Source organism: Ovis canadensis, chromosome 25, assembly GCF_042477335.2.
Source record: "Ovis canadensis isolate MfBH-ARS-UI-01 breed Bighorn chromosome 25, ARS-UI_OviCan_v2, whole genome shotgun sequence".
NCBI classification, from domain to species: domain Eukaryota; kingdom Metazoa; phylum Chordata; class Mammalia; order Artiodactyla; family Bovidae; genus Ovis; species Ovis canadensis.
In genome coordinates this window covers 40,398,544-40,417,390 of record NC_091269.1, presented here as the reverse complement: position 1 = coordinate 40,417,390, position 18,847 = coordinate 40,398,544, and the positions used below count along the sequence as shown (strand labels likewise).

At 36.2% G+C, this 18,847-nt stretch overlaps 1 protein-coding gene across 2 annotated transcripts in view; it reads left to right on the top strand.

Annotated features, from left to right (window-relative positions):
• The window catches only part of CTNNA3 (catenin alpha 3), a 1,891,866-nt gene that overhangs the window by 1,367,068 nt on the left and 505,951 nt on the right, over window positions 1–18,847 (top strand). For both annotated transcript variants that reach the window (XM_069571817.1, XM_069571818.1), the window contains exon 12: window positions 11,586–11,786. In XM_069571817.1, the coding sequence (XP_069427918.1) occupies window positions 11,586–11,786 (201 nt within the window). The remainder of the gene's footprint in view (window positions 1–11,585; window positions 11,787–18,847) is intronic.

Genomic DNA, 18,847 nt, shown 5'->3' with positions numbered 1-18,847 from the left:
TCGGACACGACTGAGAGACTGAACTGAACTAAACTGAAGCTTTCAACTCATTTGAGTAAATACCAAGGAACACAACTGCTAGATCATATGTTACGAGCTTGTTAGGTTTCATTTAAGAAAAAAAAAAATGCCAAATTGGCTTTCAAAGTGGCCGTACAGTTTTGCATTTCCACCAGCAATGAATGAGAGTTCCTGTTGCTCCATAATCTCTCAGTACTTGGTATCTCAGGGTTCTGAATTTTGGTCATTCTAATAGTTGTGCAGTTTTAATTGCATATCTCACCATTTAATTGCAGTTCCCTGATGATATGTAATGTTAAGCATATTTTCGTATGCTTACTTTTCATCTGTATGTTTTCTTTGAGTGTCTGATCAGATCTTATTCTAACATTTTTAGATATTTTTGTTTTATTTTTATTGTTGAATTTTAAGAATTCTTTGTAGATTTAGAATACCAGTCCTTTGGCAGATGTATTTTGCAGGTTTTTTTTTTCCCCCCACCTAATCTGTAGCTTGCCTTTTCACTCACTTAACAGTACCTTTCACAGTGCAGACATTTCAAATTTTTATTAAGTCCACTTTCTTAATTTTTCATTCTTTCTTTTTTTTTTTTTTTACTTTTGGTGTAGTAATTAAAAAGTCATTTCCAAATTCAAAGTTAACCTAGATTTTCTCCTAGGAGTTTTAAAGTTTTGCATCTTACATGTAGATTGATGATTCCACATTTAATTTATCATTCACATTTTTCCCCTGGATAGAAAAAATACTTGAAAAATTAGTAGCTACCAAGACAAAATACACAAAGTATAATTTTTCAAAATCGAAAGCAAGATTTTTACAGATTTAGAGTGTTACAAGTCATTATTGGGAGACTCAATAATGCTTGTTTAAGGAGAACTGGATAAAGAAGGAATGGCTAAATAAAATATCTTAGAGAAAAACTGGCTAATGGTCTGACACAGTAGTAAAAATGTAAACTTTAGGGTATTGTCTTCTATAAAAATCTTTCCCATCTCTATCAAAAATTTATTTGCATTCCTATGGGCCAAGAATTACTAGCTTTGCTATCTCTTAAACAAATTGAGCATCTACAGAATTGTAAAATTTCCTAACCAATAGTAATTAGTGAGTGGAAGAAAGATATGCACTGCTGGAGAATTAGATATCTGCCAGGTATGCTTGGTTCACAATATCTGAGGACAAGTACTACACTGTCCGGTGTTTGTTGAATCTGCAGAGGAACTGGGGATATGGAGATTCAGCTACAAGTTATATACAAGTTAACCCCAACGTTCTTCAAGGGTCAACAGTTGCTGAGTATTCTTGTTTTATAATAAATTCTTCAGAATTCCTTTAAGTATAGTTTGGTAAAGAACTAGTTTGGGAATAGCAGTTTTTATGTTTCTTTTGATGTCAGAAATGTGTCAAGTAAGTCTGAGCTGGTTCAAGTCCAGTGAAGAATAAATGGCTTATAGTGAATATGAGCAAACTTTAAAATTTAACTCACTGATAAAGATTAACAAAACTTGATGATAAGATGAAGAGATAATTTTGACTTTTATCTTTGGGGAAGAATAAAAGACAATCGGACACGACTGAGTGACTTCACTTTGACTTTTCACTTTCATTGCATTGGAGAAGGAAATGGCAACCCACTCCAGTATTCTTGCTTGGAAAATCCCACGGATGGAGGAGCCTGGTGGGCTGCCATCTATAGAGTCTCACAGAGTCGGACACAACTGAAGCGACTTAGCAGCAGCAAAAGACAATGAAAGAGAGTAATTCTTACCAGTATTTTGTAATAACTATAAATTGAGCAAAATTTTTAAAAATTGTAAATCAGAGTATTCTAAACCTGTAACTTTTATAATATTTTACATCAAATATACTTAAAATAAAATTAAAAAAAATAGAAAGTAATTCTTTCTGGTTACTGGATTGTAAACCTTTTACAGACAGGGATTTGCCTATTTATAATCCATATAATCTACAGTTTCTAATATATCATAATACTTAGTCTTAGGAAAGGAGATAGAGGAAGGTTTTAAGGATGTAGAAAAAGGATGCAAAATTTCAAAAGGTTTTGCATTTAGCTACATACATGTTCTTTATTCTCAAAATAGCACTTGCTTAAATCTTTATGTAGGATATTAGATAATTAGGAGAACAATTTTGAAGATCAAATCTTACTAAAAACAAATTTTGGCCACCTTTAAGTAGATACACAAAGCAATTTAACATAAACTGGTGTTTTCCATTAGTTTTTTAGCTTCATGTGTTTTTGTTAAAATAGAAAATAAAATTATTGTGTAGTTGCCTATATAATGAATTTTAAATTTATAGGTATAGATCCAAGTGTAAAAAATGGAAACTTATTTTCTTATAATTAAAATTGGTTAAATCTCTGAGCTCATGTTCAATGGGTTGCTAACCTTTATCTTGCCAATATAAGAAATCTAACCTCTTTTGGCTTAAAACACAGTCTCTTTAGAATAAAAGTTTTCTCTTTATTAAAATATTCTTTTCTCTCTTCTTTTATTCTCAGAATTTTGTTTTACATATGCACATATCAGGGGAAGAAACAATTGGTGGTATATTATTCCCCATTCAATGGATTATAGCATAGACACTCTACCTCTTTAGGTTTTGCCATTGATTTATTCAAAGCCCAGCTTTGGGAATTAAAATAAAACAACCTTTACCCTCAATGGACATGAGTTTGAGCAAGCTCTGGGAGATGGTGAAGGACGGGGAAACCTGGTGTGCTGCAGTCCATGGGGTTGCAAAGAGTCAGACATGACTGAGCAACTGAACAACAACCCCTCAAATAAGTATGGCTTTAGCGAATGAAATGTGCTTCCACTTTAAGTCTGTTCTTTGGGCTATGGATTTATACAATTCTGATTTAGAGGTTAAAAGTCAATAAATTAACTTCTTCTCACTGGATTTTGTTTGTTTCTACTCTCCCTGAGGCAAGTTCTAACTTTAATTGTAGAAAACTAAAGAATTAAAAAATTGTAGAAAGCATTTATATGTATTTCAAAATTTTACTGTGGCTATACTTGCTGCAGTGACTAAAGATGGAGTCACCCAGAGAAGTCTGCAACAAATGAAATATCTTGTAGTCTAAGATCAGTTCCTTTATTGCCCTGTTTATTACTGTTTTCCAGCAAAACAGAAATCACCCTTTGCATCTCAGAATAGCTATAAAATGAGCGATAGCAATTGCTAGTAGTTCAGCAATTCTATGCTCTTAAAATAATGTGCTTCAGGACATTTCATCACTCACCCCAACTCAAATGTTAAGCTGACACTCTGAAGTGATTAAGACATATCTTCAACTAATCCTTCAAAACGTATAATACAGTTGACCCTTGAAAAACATGGGTTTGAACTGCACAGGTCCACTTACACAAGGATAATTTTCAATAGTAAATATCACAGTACTACACTGTCCAGAGTTTGTTGAATCTGCAGAGGAACTGGGGATATGGAGACCCAGCTACAAGTTATATGCAAGTTAACCCCAACATTGTTCAAGGATCAACAGTTGCTGAGTATACTTGTTTTATAATAACATTTTCTTTCTTTTAAACCTCATTGTAAAAATCATATAATTGTTGAGTCCAGGTACACCTGTATTTGAGAAAAAAAGTAAATTTGGAGGTGGAGCTCTTAATGATTTTCATATGTCTGAAGAGCTTCCCTGGTGGTTTAGTGGTAAAGTATCTGCCTGCTAACGCAGGAGATGTATATTGGATCCCTGGGAGGTGAATATCCCCTGAAGAAGGAAATGGTAGGCCACTCCAATATTCTTTCCTGGAAAATCCCATGGACAGAGGAGCCTGGAGGGCTTCAGTCCATGGGGTCACAAAAGTCGGACATGGCTTAGTGACTAAACAACCAAAACAAAAGTGTAAACTCATTCCAACAGCAAAGACTTAAGAGATACACCAGTAGAAAGTTTTTCACAGAGTATTTGGTGTTTTATTTCCTTGCTAGAGATGTGGGGTTATAATGCTAGACCTAAAACCTTCAGCTATCATGAAGGCCTTTTTAAAAACTTAAATTCACCTGAAATATGACTAGTAAAGAAATAATTGTTTTTAAGAAATTAAGTTAATGTTTAGTTTCTGTGCATGTGGGAAGTGCCCATTATTATTATTATTTTTTTTCTTTTCTTTTTCTGGCAGTCTATGTTTAGTCTTTCAGGCAAATAATTGTTGCTGGCATTTTGTGAAACATTCAGCATAATGGGAAAGTGTCACAATAATGGAAATCTTGCAAACCTTTCTTAATATTTCTGTGCTATATTTAATATTAGTAATTTGAAAGATCATTTAGTCATCATCTCCAACGTTCTCAATATAACTGCTTCAGATAAAATCTGTTATATGCTTCTTGTCATTTTCCCCTTATTTTACATTGCATATTTTCATTTAAGATTTTTATTTTCATATCTGACTCTACCTCTATAATTCTTCACCATAATTAACACCATGACTTTTGACTGTGTTGCTCAATCTAAAGCGATAACCACAGAAACTTCTATAAAGAGAAGAAAAAAAAGAATCTGAAAAATTCTTATTGTATTTTTATTCTCTGCTTAAAGTAATAAAATGATTTGTAAGTACATATCTCCTTGTTTTATAGAAAAAGTGAACATTAATCATTGTTAGTGAATATTCTTTGTGCATTTTTCCTGTGCAAAATCATAGAAGAAAATGGTTCATGACAGCTATGATTTCACCTTTAATTAAACAGAAATTACTGAGTTTATTAGATCATTAATCTTCTAAGAATGAGCAATGTTTTTTCTTTCCTAAATATCTTTTCACTTTCATAGAACTGAGCAAAAAAAACAGCTCTGCAATCTAAAATCAAGCAACCATAGTGAATACAGATTAAACATTTATTGAGTACATATATGTTTTTTTTTTTCCCTTTAATCTTACCGGCATACTTGGAAAGTAACAGTTTCTTAATGTGTCATTAAAGGGTGCATCTGTGGATTTCTTAAAACCGGGTAATTATTATGCCTTCCACATTTATGCTTGTACTTCAGTTCCAGGGGAAACATGATGGTGATGATACACATGTGCTTTCTGTTGAGATGGGACTGTGCCTGGATTTATTATAGGCCTTAATGACACATTCATAACTGAATGCTACAAATTAGGTTAAAACTCCAGTGAATTTATAATGAAGGTTTTCAGTATTTAATCTTTTTCATTCAAATGAACTACTGCCCTTAATATGGGTTAAATTGACCAAATTTAAGGCTACAGAAATGTGTCTACCAATGTTTATAACCCATAATTTAGGATTTAGACAAAATAATTTACAATCCCCAGGTGCACCTTATAAGAAGAATTCATTCATTCATTCAATAGACATTCTTATAATCCTAACAGATGCCTTGTACTGTGCCAAGGGCTAGATACCTCAAGGAATAAGATAAAATTCCTGCACTTGTATTTATTTGCCAGTCTACTGGAGAGAGAGTTTCATTTGTACATCATTAAAACACAGAAAGAAGCTCTAATGAAACATGTAAACTATTTTATGTGAAACCCAAACATCATGGAACTGAATTTGCCTGTCCTGAGGCAGAGCATTTGACTAGTCTATTGGAAGAATAATATGAGCAAACAGGCCAGAGGGGATTGACAACTGTGATATTATGGTTTGGAATAAAAAATATGTATCAGTCAGTCTCTCCCATCAAGAAGCTTCCATAAACCTCTTATCCTTCTCCATCAGAGGGTAGACAGACTGAAACCACAATCACAGAAAACTAACCAATATGATCACATGGACCACAGCCTGTCTAAGTCAATGAAACTCTGAGTCATGCTCTGTAGGGCCACCCAAGATGGCCGGGTCATGGTGGAGAGGTCTGAGAAATCGTGGTCCCCTGGAGAAGGGAATGGCAAACCACTTCAGTATTCTTGCCTTGGGAACCCCATGAACAGTAGGAAAAGGCAAAAAAATAGGACACTGAAAGATGAAGGCCCAAAGTTGGTAGGTGCCCAATATGCTACTGGAGATCAGTGGAGAGATAACTCCAGAAAGAATGAAGAGACAGAGCCAAAGCAAAAACAACAGCCAGTTGTGGATGTGACTGGTGATGGAAGCAAAGTCCAATGCTGTAAAAGGCAATATTGCATGGGAACCTGGAACATTAGGTCCATGAATCAAGGCAAATTGGAAATGGTCAAACAGGAGATGGCAAGAGTGAACATTGACATGTTATGAATCAGCGAACTAAAATAGACTGGAATGGGTGAATTTAACTCACATGATCCTTATATCTAGTACTGTGGATAGAATCCCTTAGTAGAAATGGAGTAGCCATCATAGTTAACAAGATTCCAAAATGCAGTAATTGGATGCAATCTCAAAAATGACAGAATGACCTCTGTTTGTTTCCAATGTAAACCATTCAGTATCACAGTAATCCAAGCCTATGTCCTGACCAATAATGCTGAAAAAGCTGAAGTTGAATCATTCTATGAAGACCTACAAGACCTTTTAGAACTAACACCCAAAAAAGATGTCATTTTCATTATAGGGGACTAGAATACAAAAGTAGGAAGTCGAGAAATACCTGGAGTAATGGGCAAATTTCTCCTTGGAGTACAGAATGAAGCAGGGCAAAGGCTAATAGAGTTGTGCCAAAAGAAGGCACAGGTCATAACAAATACCCTCTTCCAATAACACAAGAGAAGACTCTACACAAGGACATCACCAGATGGTCAATACCGAAATCAGATTGATCGTATTCTTTGCAGCCAAAGATGGAGAAGTTTTATACAGTCAGCAAAAAAAGACCAGGAGCTGACCGTGGCTCAGATCATGAACTCCTTATTGGCAAATTCAAACTTAAATTGAGGAAAATAGGGAAAACTAGTAGACCATTCAGGTATGACCTAAATCAAATCCCTTATGACTATGCAGTGGAAGTGACAAATAGATTCAAGGGATTAGGTCTGATAGAGTGCCTAAAGAACTAATGACTAAGGTTCATGACATTGTACAGTAGGTAGTGATCAAGACCATCCCTAAGAAAAAGAAATGCAAGACAGCAAATGGTTTTCTGAGGAAGCTTTGTAAACAACTATGAAAAGAAGAGAAGCAAAAGGCAAAGGAGAAAAGGAAAGATATAACCATTTAAATGCAGAGTTCCAAAGAATAGCAAGAAGAGATAAGAAAGCCTTCCTCAGTGATCAGTGCAAAGAAATAGAGGAAAACAATAGAATGGGAAAGACTAGAGATCTCTTCAAGATTTAGAGATAACAAGGAAAGTTTTCATGCAGAGATGGGCAAATAAAGGGCAGAAATTATATGGACCTAAGGAGCAGAAGTTGTTAGGAACAGGTGGAAAAAATTCACTGAAGAACTATACAAAAAAGATCTTCATGACCCAGATAATCATGATGGTGTGATCACTCACCTAGAGACAGACATCCTGGAATGTGAAGTCAAATCTGCCTTAGGAAGCATCACTAGGAACTAGGCTAGTGGAGGTGATGGAATTCCAGTTGAGCTATTTCAAATCCTAAAAGACGATGCTGTTAAAGTGCTGCACTCAGTATGCCAGCAAATCTGGAAAACTCAGCAGTGGCCACAGGACTGGAAAAGGTCAGTTTTCATTCCAATCCCAAAGAAAGGCAATGCCAATGATGCTCAAACTACTGCACAATTGGACGCATCTCACATGCTAACAAAGTAAGTCTCAAAATTCTCCAAGTCAGGCTTCAATAGTATGTGAACTGTGAATTTCCAGATGTTCAAGCTGGATTGAATAAAGGCAGAGGAACCAGAGATCAAATTGCCAAAATCCTTTGGATCATCATAAAAGAAAGTTAGTTCCAGAAAAACATCTACTTCTGCTTTACTGACTATGCCAAAGCCTTTGACTGTGTAGAACACAACATTTGGTGGAAAATTCTCCAAGAGATGGGAATACAAGACGATCTACCTGACTCCTAGAAATCTGTATGCAGTCCAGGAAGTAACAGTTAGAACTGGACATGGAACAACAGACTGGTCAAATCAGGAAATGAGTACCTCAAGGCTGTATATTGTCACCCTGCTTATTTAACTTATATGAAGAGTACATCATGCAAAATGTTGGGCTGGATGAAACACAAGCTGAAATCAAGATTTCTGGGAGAAATATCAATAACCTCAGATATGTATATGACACCACCCTTATGGCAGAAAGTGAAGAACTAAATAGCCTCTTGATGAAAGTAAAAGAAGAGAGTGAAAATGTTGGCTTAAAACTCTATATTCAGAAAACTGAGATCATGGCATCTGGTCCCATCATTCATGGCAAATAGATGGAGAAGCAGTGGAAACTGTGACAGACTTTATTTTGGGGGGCTCCAAAATCACTGCAGATGGTGATTGCAGCCATGAGATTAAAAGACCTCACTCCTTTAAGAAAAGTTATGACCAACCTAGACAGCTTATTAAAAAGCAGAGACGTTACTTTGCCAACAAAAGACCATTTAGTCAAAGCTATGGTTTTTCTGGTAGTCAAGTATGGATGTGGGAGTTGGACTGTATAAAAACCTGAGCACCAAAGAATCAATGTTTTTGAACTGCGGTATTCATGAAGACTCTTTAGAGTCCTTTGGACAGGAAGAAGGTCCAACCAGTCCATCCTAAAGGAAATCAATCCTGAATATTCATTGAAAGGACTGATGCTGAATCTGAAACTCCAGTATTTTGGCCACCTGATGTAAAGAACCAACTCACTGGAAAAGACCCCGATTCCGGGAAAGATTGAAGGCAAGAGGAGAAGGGGATGACAGAGGATTAGATGGTTGGATGGCATCACTAACTCAATGTATATGAGTTTGAGTAAACTCCAGGAGTTGGTGATGGACAGGGAGACCTGGCGTACTATAGTCCATGGGGTCACAAAGAGTTGGACAGGATGAAGAGACTGAGCTGACTGATTTGGTATTTTCCTTTTTCTGACACAAAGCTCCTAAAACCCTTGGAATGGACAAGTGACAAGAGCAATAAAGGTGTCTTTAGTTATGTTAATGAAGTTACTTTGAGGAACCCCCCAAGGATGGAGGCTGAATGACAGGGCAACCAACCGTGTGATTAGAGGGTTTCAGTTCCTCCTCTTTAGTTCTGGGAAGGGTAAAAGGGCTGGAGCCTGAATTGATTTACAATGGCTAATGATTTAATCAATTGAGCCTATGAAATAGAGCCTCCATAAAATCCCCAAATGATGGGGTTTAGAGAGCTTCCCGGTTGGTGAACCCTTGGAAATTTGAGGAAAGTGACGTGCCTGGAGAGGGCATGGAAACTCTGTGTCTTTCTCTATCCTTACTCTCTGCTTCTCTTCCATCTAGCCATTCCTGAGTTATAAAAGTTACATCTAGTCAGTAAAATGTTTCTCTGAGTTTTTTGAGCTACTCTAGTAAATTAGTCATGCCTGAAAAGGAGGTTGTGGGAACCTCTGATTTATAGCCAGTTGGTCAGAAATACATGTAACAACCTCAACTTGGATGGGTGTCTAAAGTCTGAGGAGGGGGTCATGGGAACCTTTAGTTTGTAGCAGTTACTCAGAAGCACAGGTAAAAATCTTGGCTTATGATTGGTGTCTGTAGTAGGGGTGGAAAGTGTGTAGTCTTGTGAGACTAAACCCTTAATCTGTGGAATCTGATGTTATCTCCAGATATGTGTGTGTGTGTGTGTGTGTCTGTGTGTCTGTGTGTCTGTGTTAGTCGCTCAGTCGTGTCCAACTCTTTGTGACTCCAAGGGCTCTAGCACTCCTATATGCCAGGCTCCTCTGTCCATGGAATTCTCCAGGCAAGAATATTGGAGTGGATTGTCATTCCCTTCTCCAGGGCATCTTCTGGACCTAGGGATTGAACCCAGGCCTCCTGCTTTGCAGACAGATTCTTTACTGTCTGAGCCACCTGGAAGAACACATCTCCAGGTAGATAGTGTTGGAATTGAGTTAACTTCCAGATCACCCCATTGGTGTATAGAGTTGCTAGTTGGAAAAGCCTACGCACACAAACACATATACAGACCCAAGTGAAATTGGGTCTAGAAACCCGAAAGAGCAGTCTTGGTCAAGGTTCTAGTATGCTCACTGGGCACAGAGGCTTGAAAAATTATGGCAGGTTTGGAAAATTATAAAATAAATATAACTGAAGCATAAGAGGCATGCAGAGGAATAGTAGACATCAAGTCTTAGAAGTTCACTGGGGACCATATTCTTTGATAGCTTGGATTTTATGCTTTGCACAATAAGAGGAAGGTGTGACTCTGCAAAGAAACAGCTTTATGAATGCCTGTTTTGTGTAGCCTATCTGCAGAAAATCAACAAGTCCAGAGAGGAGAGAGAGAAAGTGAGAAAGTTAACAATATGTTCTGGAAATTACTGAGGCCTTTTTTGTTGTAGTTGTTTTCTGTGCATGTTTTGAAGTAATAGAGGCTTAAAATATTTTGGGTGGGGATTCATTTAATAAAGACAGAAACCATTCTTTTAACATCCTTTAAATTTCTTAGAAATATCATTGCCCGTGCTTGTTGATATTCCACATGTTTACTCGGCTCCACTCATTAGTTTTGTCTGGGAGCATGAATCATTTTATGGGAAAAAGAAAACCACATTGTTATACTATACTAATAACTCCCTGCTTTCTTCATGCACTAATCATGCAAAGAAGGAAGGAGAGAAAGAGGTCTGGAGCTACTCTTTAGAGTGAGCAAGTTTCTCTGGGATTCATTTTCTTCAAGTCAATCAATCTTTGTAAAGCACTCTTTATCTATGAGTCTTTTATAGTTGTAGTGAGGGTGCTGCTTTACAATATAAAATTTATATATCTCACAGTTTTTATCATTTCCTAATTTATAAGATTTCTATAGTTGTATTAAATAGCTCACATCAATGAATATTAGTTGAATGGAATGCTGTAGTTTTATCTTTATATTTAGTTTCATAATCTACATAGTATTGCTTTTATTAGAATTGTGTTCCATCATTATACATTTTATTTTGCTTTAATATAGAATTTTCCCTTAATTTCCATTTATAAACCATTCAAATCTAAAATCTAATCTATTGGAATCAGAATCTAAAGTCAGTTGCAATCTATAAGAATTGCTGATAAAAATGCAAAGTTTTGAATTTACAAGTTGTGCTATTTTAAAAAGGTATAAGCAGAATTGTCTGTATTTTTTCTTCTTAGTTGTCAGTGATCTTCATTCCCAATGTGTACCTGTGTGCAACCAGAAATTAACAAAATTACAGTATTGGCGCTAGTGGGAAGGAGCGCTCCTGTCAGTGCAGGAGACTTAAGAGACATGGGTTCAGGTCCTGGGTTGGGAAGATCCCCTGGAGGAGGGCATGGCAATGCCCTAATATTCTTGCCTGGAGAATCCCATGGACAAAAGAGCCTGGCAAGCTACAGTCCATAGGGTCACACAGAGTTGGACAAAATTGAAGTGACATGGCACGCACACACACACAGTATGCTAGATTTGTGTGATTAAAAAAAAAAAGAAACAAACCCACTAAACTAATTTGATCTGTTTACTTACAGAGAGCCATATCTTAGAAGATGTCAACAAATGTATCATAGCCTTGAGAGACCAGGATGCTGATAATCTAGACCGAGCTGCAGGTGCTATCAGAGGACGGGCAGCAAGAGTTGCTCACATTGTCACAGGTGAAATGGACAGTTACGAGCCAGGGGCTTACACAGAAGGTGTGATGAGAAATGTGAACTTTCTGACAAGCACTGGTAAGTCTCTGTCCTTAATAACAGTGGCTCTTTTCCTAATATTTGCGTCTACATAGCTACCAAATATTCTTACATATGGAAAGAAAATCTGAGCCTGTGTACTTTGCTTTGAAATAGATTGCTGTTATCTGATAGGTGCTTAAATCCTATGGTCATGTGACTTTAAATTTATCTCTGGGGAGTAAATATATTCATCAGAGAAAAAGAACTTTTTATAAATATATGCATTCTATAAATTACTCACAGACTTTAGCCATGTATGAATGTTTATTAATGTTAGAGCTATTAGGAGATATAATTTGGCAGATGTGATAAGTATGTTATAGTTTCCAAGCCCTCTTTTAGCTGTATGATTGGTACCCCAGGTTTTTGTTTACTTTGCTTAAGCAGAGCAAACTTGTCCTATGTCTCCAGAGAAATGCTTTCTGCCTTATTTCCCATTCTCTGCAAAACACCATTTTGTTCTTTCACATAATCTTTGATTACTTAAGAAATATGAATCCAAGATTTTGTTTTGGTTGTGGCACCCAAGTTAATATTTTCTGAAATCAGCAAGTAAATGCTTAGTTTCTGAAGCACACGTTAAATGGCATTCTTATTTTAACAACGTTAAGAAACTTACAGAAACTTCAAAGAAGCATTTGAATTCATACGAATTCAGAAACAATGGGTGCAATTTGAATGAGGACAACCAACTATTTTTATGTCATGATGGCAGTAGTTTTACTTGCAAAAACTCCCTTAGGATCTGTGATAACCTCAGGTTGAATTTTTTTTTATTAATTACTTCATAGTATGAGGTGATCATGGACCCATGATTCCTAAAATATTTGAAATTCTTTACTTAAATCATTGATTCTCCCTAGAGAATTTTCTTCATGTTAAATATAGGATGTATTAAATTTGGATGTACATACTTATTTTGTGAAAGCAGTAGAAGGAATGAAGATGGGTGATTTGGGAAAAGAGGAAGCTGTTCCTTGATAATATTTAACAAACATAAGCTTTTCTTAACCTTCACTAGGGATGGTTCTGAAGAACTGTACCACAAGGTAAGCTTAGTAAAGCCTGTAGGAAACTGAGGATTAGTGTTGCTCTTTTTCTAGCATGTTGATACAGAAATCATTAATGAATCTTGATGGATAGTTTTCTCATTATGTCTTTGAAAATATTTCTAAAGCAATGAAACGCTTAAGGTATACTAAGGAAAGAGGAAGGAGGTGTATTTGCAACCCTTGATAATGATATTTCTAATACTAATTCCTCAAAAGTCCCTGGTGTCACAAATAGGGTACACGGTAGTTGCTTTATCAATGAGGTGTGCTTAAGGATATAATTGTGTTAGAGTAGTTCAGCATCTCTCCCCTAAAATTAAATTTAACTGGTTCATTCTTATTGGTCAAAATCAAGTACAGCATTATATGATTTTTTTTCTACCTTCTGGGAATAGAATTGTAAGTAAAAAGAAGAATGCATCAGTGGTTCCCTTTTCGGTCAAGTGAAAAATGCCATATAGGAAATTAATTAGATAAAGTCTACCAAGATTGTGTCTACATCTTGCTTCTGTTTTGTAACCATATTGATAATGTGTTGTGAACACATTCGTATATTCACAATGCCTGTCTGAGGTACTAAATTTATAGTTTCCTTCTCCATAGTATAGAGTCCATATCTGCATATGCAAAGAAGTGGAAGTGAAATTCTAGTCTCCAGAGTGTGAAATGTGTTGTGGGAACACTCATTCATAATCAATTTTTATCATCTGAAATCAGAAGATAAAAATGAAACAAATTTATTCACACATTTAATTATATTTTTTCAATACCTCTATGATTTATAATGACCTTACAAGATAACTAACCAACATGGCAGCATTATCATTCAGTCAAAAGAGTGAGAAATCCTTTTTTCTCTAATTAGTTGTGTGTAACTTTAATTGAAATTCTCCAGGTAAATTATGCCCTGTGCCCCAAATACGATAAATATAGAATAATCCTGAGTTATTCTGTGTAAGTCATATCTTCTTATTAACATAACAATATAGTTTATGACTTTCCAATTTTGTCATTTTAGTTTTTAAGATAATTTTGGCTTATCTTAAAAAGCTTCTCATTTTGGTTTTATATGTCTAATTTCAAACTTTTCTGAAAACAGCATTCCTTGAAATTTATCAAAAGCATGCCTCACTAAAGGGAATTCTGAGCAATAAATTAGATGAAAATGCTAATTAAATCAGTTTGATCTTAACTAAAGCTGAAATATGTGAGGATTTTCTATCCCAGAGGGATATTGTCTATAAAAAATACTTCCAACTATTCTATCCTCCACAGTTAAGTAACAGAAGATGTTCATCTTTGTTCACATCTGCTCATAACTTGGGCTTATTATTTATAAACAATCATCAAATTAAATAATTTGAAATGTCATGTTTTATGTTATGAAGCCTTAATAGTTCATCTTTTAGTGAGTAAATGGTCTGTATATGTAGCCTGCTTTTCCTTTCTTTCCCTTTTTATACAGTTCTCAGATCTTAACACTTTCTACTGAAAATAACTTAATAAGGAGCTGTTGTGAATTGTTTTTATTACTGAAACTTTCTTATCTTTGCACACTCTGCCTTTAAAGTGCTCACATCTATGATGAAACCTAAGCCATACTTATCTAAATCACAAAACATGTTTTTGGAACATTGTACCTTTGCTTTAATCAGACTTTGTAGCTCATTAGCACATTTTCAAGATTTGATGCTCTTCTAAATGTTTTCTCAGCATTAGAAAGCTCTGTTACATTTTAGGAATTTGCATTGTTCATAAAATCTAGCAGTTGGTTTTCAGTGAAACAGGCAACATCTGGAGGCTGCATTTCATTCAGAGGTGGAATATTGTAATCTCCAAGAGAAATATTTTATTCTACCCAATTCTGCCCTGTTACTAAGCTCCTCTATCTGTCAGGAATTCCTGAGAGGGGAGAGAAAGTATGAGCTTTTTTGTTAAATAACAAGCCTTCTGTATTGCAGTGTGAAAGCTTAGAAGTTACATTTTTAACATCAATTTCAATTCTTTCACACTAGGTTGGGGAAAACCTAAACCAAGAGTGTATTAACATAAGATTTTTCTGAATGACTTATGAACTATCAATTCAAAAACTGACTAGACCCAAAGCATCTCTTGCAAACACTCAAACCCCAGTTCGTTTCAAAGTTAGCCAGGCTCATAGACTCAGACACAACAGGCACACAAATGAACCTGACCAAGACCTCATGGTGGCATCCAACATTGGCACCTCATAGTGCTGGCAAATAATGAGTCGCTTATCAAGTACTGCTTCAGGCCCAACTTGAATCCTTTCCCTATTAGAATGGAGAAGAGTCTTATAGCTGCAGGTTTTCTTCTTAAAGGCAAATGAGACAGTTGAAAAGATGTCAGAGCCAATAAATATTTCCAAATTTTTGTTGTAAATTTTTCTTGTTACCAGTTTAAACAACAGATAGACTTCTAAAATGAATTTATCTAGAAAAACATTTAAAAAACTTTAATAGCAATCAGTAATTCTTATCAATTCCCTTTCCTTTAATAGTTTTCATATACAAATAACCTGCATTGTTGGTACCTAGTTAAAACATGCTACTTTCCTTATGTTACATCTATGTTCTGTAACCTTAAATGGCCATCGAATATAATGCAAAAGCTTTAGTTCCAGCAGTCTTTACCCTCTATATTTGGGCAGAGTTTAAGAAGCAATGGGCCGCATACCAGATGTGACGCAGGGAATTCTTACATGTCTAAGTAGGTTTTGACCAACAAAATTTTGTTTTGTTTTCTAGTTTATATATATATATATATATATATTCTATTATATATATTCTAATTCATACATACACACACACACACATATATAAAATGGCAATCCACTCCAGCACTCTTGCCTGGAAAATCCCATAGACGGAGGAGCCTGATAGGCTACAGTCCATGGGGTCGCAAAGAGTCGGACACGACTGAGCGACTTCACTTCACTTCACTTCATGTATGTATATGTCCTCCATGGTAGCCCCGTTGGTAGAGAATCTACCTAGAACACAGGAGACCACCTGCCAGTGCAAGAGATGCAGGAACAATTCCTGGGTCAGAAGAGTCCCTGGAGAAGGAAATGGCTACCCATTCCAGTATTCTTGCCTGGAAAATCCCAAGGACAGAGGATCCTGGAAGGCTACAGTCCCTGGGGTCTCAAAAGTTCGATACAACTTAGTGATTAAACCACCACCACCACCACCACTATGTTTGTATTTCCAATTTATGTGTATATTATATATTTATATATAATTTCTAAAATTTATTTATAAAATTATTTATGAATATATATTTATATATTTCTAATTTATATATATATATATATATATATAGTTCCAATTTAATGACACATTGTAACAAATGGGAGGGTCTGGCAACATTAGAGCAGAGTTTACTACAGGAATGATAATGGCTCTAGATACTGGCTAGAGCCTAGTGGTGTCTTTCTTTTGGTTGGAACTGAGCTACAGTATTCTTTACTATCTTTCATCATGTGCTCAGACTGCTTTGCTCACTTAATTTGTCTGCCTGAATTTTTCAGACAATGAATTTACCTAAACATGAATTTCTATTTTTTTATCTTCCTAGATTGGGCCAAAATCACCTTGTACTTTAGATTGGTGCTTTCACAATCACATGGGCATGCCAGGATTATTTCCGCCTTTAGATCTTGTTCATGCCATACCTGTCATTTTGAATATCCGTATCCCTTACTTATCATGTTAAATTTTATCCTCCTTTTAAGAAACAGCTCATACCTCCATGTCCCCTAGAAATCTTTATTTCCTCTGAAAAAAGCGCTGTCTTGATCTCATGTGCTATAGATTTTTAAAGGACTTCCAACTCAGTTACATTGTTCCAGTCAGCCATATGTTATGAATTCTTCAAATATATTCATACAGAAATGACTTTTCTTTCTAAACAGAAGTTAAAGGATAGGAGAAAAGAAAACTTGTGTCATTTCTCTGTGCGTCTCTCCCAGAGCCTACTATATAGTGTCTTGCAGGTGGTAGATTAAAACAAAACAGAACAAAAAACTCTTGAATTGAACCTATATGCTTATGCCAATTCTGTTCTAGCAATGAAGCACTTTTTTCTCCTCTGTCGCCCCTCAAAACTTATAATTATTCTGTGTAACTTTCTCAAATGCCACCACCTTTACACAGGAGCTTCTCATTCCCTTTCAGTTAGAATTAATTGCTCCATTATCTGTGTTACCATGGATGAGCCTGTCCTCTAGTTAATGCTTATTTCACGTTGCCTTGTATCATAATCAGCCATTTACATACAAGTTGCTCCCACTAGATTGTAACATCCTTAAAGACAGGTACCACACAATTTATTTTTACATTTCCCTATTGGAAATGTAAAAGCACCCAAGTTCTTCTCCCAATTTGAAATTCAAAATTCACTACAAGATGATATACTATGATACATTCTACTACAGTCAAGCAAGGGAACAAGTTATCTCAATTTGTGGGAAAAAGCAAAACTCAAAAGCAGTGGACTTTGTCAAAGGCTGGAGCAGAGAAAAGATCAGGGAAGTGATTGGTTACTGTCCAGAGTCATATATTAGGTATTTTCAGAGAACTTGGGGTCAGATTCTTAAAAGGTTCTTTAGCAAGCTTTTGGGAGGCGATGGCACCCCACTCCAGTACTCTTGCCTGGAGAATCCCATGGACAGAGGAACCTGGTGGGCTGCAGTTCATGGACTCGCTAAGAGTCGGACATGACTGAGAGACTTCACTTTCAATTTTCACTTTCATGCATTGGAGAAGGAAATGGCAACCCACTCCAGTATTCTTGCCTGGAGAATCCCAGGGATGGGGGAGCCTGGTGGGCTTCTGTCTATGGGATCACACAGAGTCAAACATGACTGAAGTGACGCAGCAGCAGCAGCAGCAGCAGCAGCAGCAGCAAGCTTTTGAACAAGGGATCGTGACTTTTGTTTACTCAATTACTTACCAGAACCATCCTTGAACTGCATCTGTTGAAAGATCCCACTGAACCTAACTTCACTAATAGTCCCAGCAAATCCCTGTAAAGGGTAGCCGCTGGGCCCGTGAATTCAGAAACATTTGCTGGCAAAGTGCTTCCCACAGTAGCAGTCTGAGACAGGTCTCTGAATTATGTACTTTCTTACTTTTGACTTCAGCCCCAATCTGACACCCTTTAACACAGTCAGAGAACATTAATAAGTCACTTCTGTCCACAGATCACTTGGACAATCTTGGTAACCAGTGTCTTCTTGTTGGTGATACCAACATCAGAAGTTAAACTACAGTTTAACTTCTTTAAAGAAGAGTGAGATCCCCCGGTCTTACAAGTGCTTCTGTTGCTGCGGGATTTTGAACTAAGATTGTGAATTGAAGAAAGCAGCTTCTAGAGCTTCTGAATGAAAAAGCTGTTTTCTGTCCAAAGAGACTTGACTTTAAATAGAACCCAGGTCTAGTGGAAGAGGCTGAGGGTACTTCCTTATCTTGCCATTTTAAGTTATTGGAAATGCAAACTTGTAAAAAAAAAAAGTGCCATAAAAACTGAAATCTCCTATGTGTACTGGGTAATGCAAAGGCTAGTTTGACCTTTTTGATACAGTTAGATACTAAGAAAGGTACATGGCATAATCTAAAGTGTCACTATTAGTGACATCCTTATTAATAAAAATAATACATTCTGACACATTGGAAGAAATTTTATTGTCAAGGAAGGAAATGATGTAGAAGACTTAAAGGTAGATTTCTGAAAATCATTAAAAGGGGCTGACGCATTCCCAAATCTGGAAAATGTAAAATAGGAAGCTGTGAAGCTGATACTAAATGCAGGATATATCATAAATAGAGGAAATTAATTGGCATGAGTTAAAGGGAAGGCGTTGTTGGAGAGGAAGTGAAGAATCTGGACGTGCTGTGTGGATATTCACCATGCAAAGATGTTGTAAAGTTCTTGTATCTTCTTAAACCCTAGAACTCCTATTATCAGCTACAGATGCATGTT